The sequence below is a fragment of the Melampsora larici-populina genome, assembly GCF_000204055.1.
Source record: "Melampsora larici-populina 98AG31 unplaced genomic scaffold MELLAscaffold_5, whole genome shotgun sequence".
Lineage (NCBI taxonomy): Eukaryota > Fungi > Basidiomycota > Pucciniomycetes > Pucciniales > Melampsoraceae > Melampsora > Melampsora laricis-populina.
This window is the reverse complement of record NW_006768769.1, coordinates 876,176-878,030: the sequence shown is the minus strand read 5'-3', so window position 1 is coordinate 878,030 and position 1,855 is coordinate 876,176. Positions and strand designations below refer to the sequence as shown.

Genomic DNA, 1,855 nt, shown 5'->3' with positions numbered 1-1,855 from the left:
TCGGCTCCTCGAACCATCAACATCATCCCAACAGTCCAGTTCTCAGTCTACCTCCACTCTGATGCCTCTTAAAAGGCCTATTGAAGCCAACTCGCAAGTCACTCCTGATCCGAAGAAAACTAAACTCGACTCTTCAACCGGTCATTCTCAAGATGAGCAGGTTCCTCAATCAGTCCAGGAACCTGCCCCTACCGGCCTATGGATGATGGCTCAGTCTCCTCTTTTTGGTCTCACTTCGGCTTCGATTGAGGCAAACAAACTTGTGACACAAGATGTACCCCAAGTTTACCGGGCTGCGATCAACTTGCTCTTTCGGCGCAAACAAGGCATCAATTTGCCGGCCAAGCCCCCTGTCCAGGAAGCAGAGGCTTTTGGGGTGAAAAACAAGTTGTCAGTTACCAAGTGGCTTGCCAAAAACCCCAGTGAGTAATTTTTTCATTTGTTACCATTGACAACTGATGCTGATTTCATTTATTTATTCCAGACTCACTCCTTGTGCGTAGTGCTGGCGAAGCGCCGTGGCATCGCCCCGACATTTTCAACTTCACCTTACCCGACTACGAGCTGGCAACTACCATGGATGCCACAGCTCAAACCTCCTACATGCACGAGATTCTGGGTTTGTTCTACAGTCCAGGTGCAAAGCGGATAAACCAGGCGGTGCGGATGATAGTTGCAGCTGTTACATTTGCCCGAATGGACACCAACGAGCTTCCGGTGGACTACACTCTTCCTGAAGTTCAATTTCCAAACCAAAACATCGGGCAGTGTCTTCAAGCTGCTCATCACTTCAAAAGCCTTCACGAGACTAAGCAGCAAACTCAAACTGTTGCAGAGTGTATGGAAGTGATGTCTGGGATGGTCAATCGTCTTTACACAGTCTTTGAGGCCGTTGCCAGTCTACGAGCGAAATTTCACCATGCTTTGCATCTCAGTCGAACACCAGCTGATAGACACGACCAGCTCCTCTCAGAATACGAGGCAATGACCGAAACACTGGGTACAGGCTCCATCCCGTCTCATGTTCTTGGACCTCTGGTTGCTTTTCTAGTGTCTGGTGTAAAAGGTCTCATGATTTTCCCGCACGATAGAGGGCGATATGGTCCTGTGAAACTCTCTCATTTCCTGGTCCTAGTTAAGGAGATGCATGGGCAAGCACCGATTGAGGAACCCATCTGGAAATACACCCAAAAGTACATCCTGGAAACAATGGAAAAAATCTTTTTCCCCACAGGTTTTGACCCCTCCAACCTCAATGATGTTGAATGGGATGAGCATGAATTGTCCAAGTTCCAGCTCGCCAAAGCGCTGGAAGTAGACCTTTATAACTTTTGTGTGAATAGGCAAAAATTCTCTGGCGGTGAGATTTATAAAGACGGTCTGTTTGACCTACCGGACATTGAAGTTGGCAAAGATCTTAATAAAAAGAAAAAATAACCTTGTCATGTATTTGTTTCTCTTGAATTGAAATTTTGTTGTGCTGGATTTATTTAACTCTTGGTAATGTTTCTTCCTATTAACTCAAAATGTACCTTCCATCAATCAAAAAAAAGTTTTCTTGTTTTCCAAACCCAAGTGTAAGGGTAGGGATTTGAATAATTATTGTTCTGCTTGTATCTTGTTTTACCAAAAGGTTCTCTTGTTTTCAAATCTCAAGTGTAAGGTTAGGGATTTGAATGAATTCTATTGTTCTATTTGTCTCTTGTTGTTCTACCTCATGTTTCCCTGCCTGCCTGTGAATTTTAATGCCATCATATTTTTTTTATGATATCATTGGCATTCTTTCCTAGTACTGTGAACCAGCTCAAGCCTTCAGGTGAGGCTTGAACTGAGTTCACAGTACTAGAAAAGAATG

The 1,855-nt window shown here is 44.3% G+C and overlaps 1 protein-coding gene across 1 annotated transcript; it reads left to right on the top strand.

The window, feature by feature from the left end:
* Positions 1–61: 61 nt before the first annotated feature.
* On the top strand, positions 62–1,437 carry MELLADRAFT_93466 (uncharacterized protein; the record flags this gene model as incomplete). Its single annotated transcript, XM_007406186.1, has 2 exons — positions 62–422; positions 485–1,437. The coding sequence occupies 2 exons, from the start codon at positions 62–64 to the stop codon at positions 1,435–1,437; spliced, it is 1,314 nt and encodes a 437-aa protein (XP_007406248.1).
* Positions 1,438–1,855: the final 418 nt, after the last annotated feature.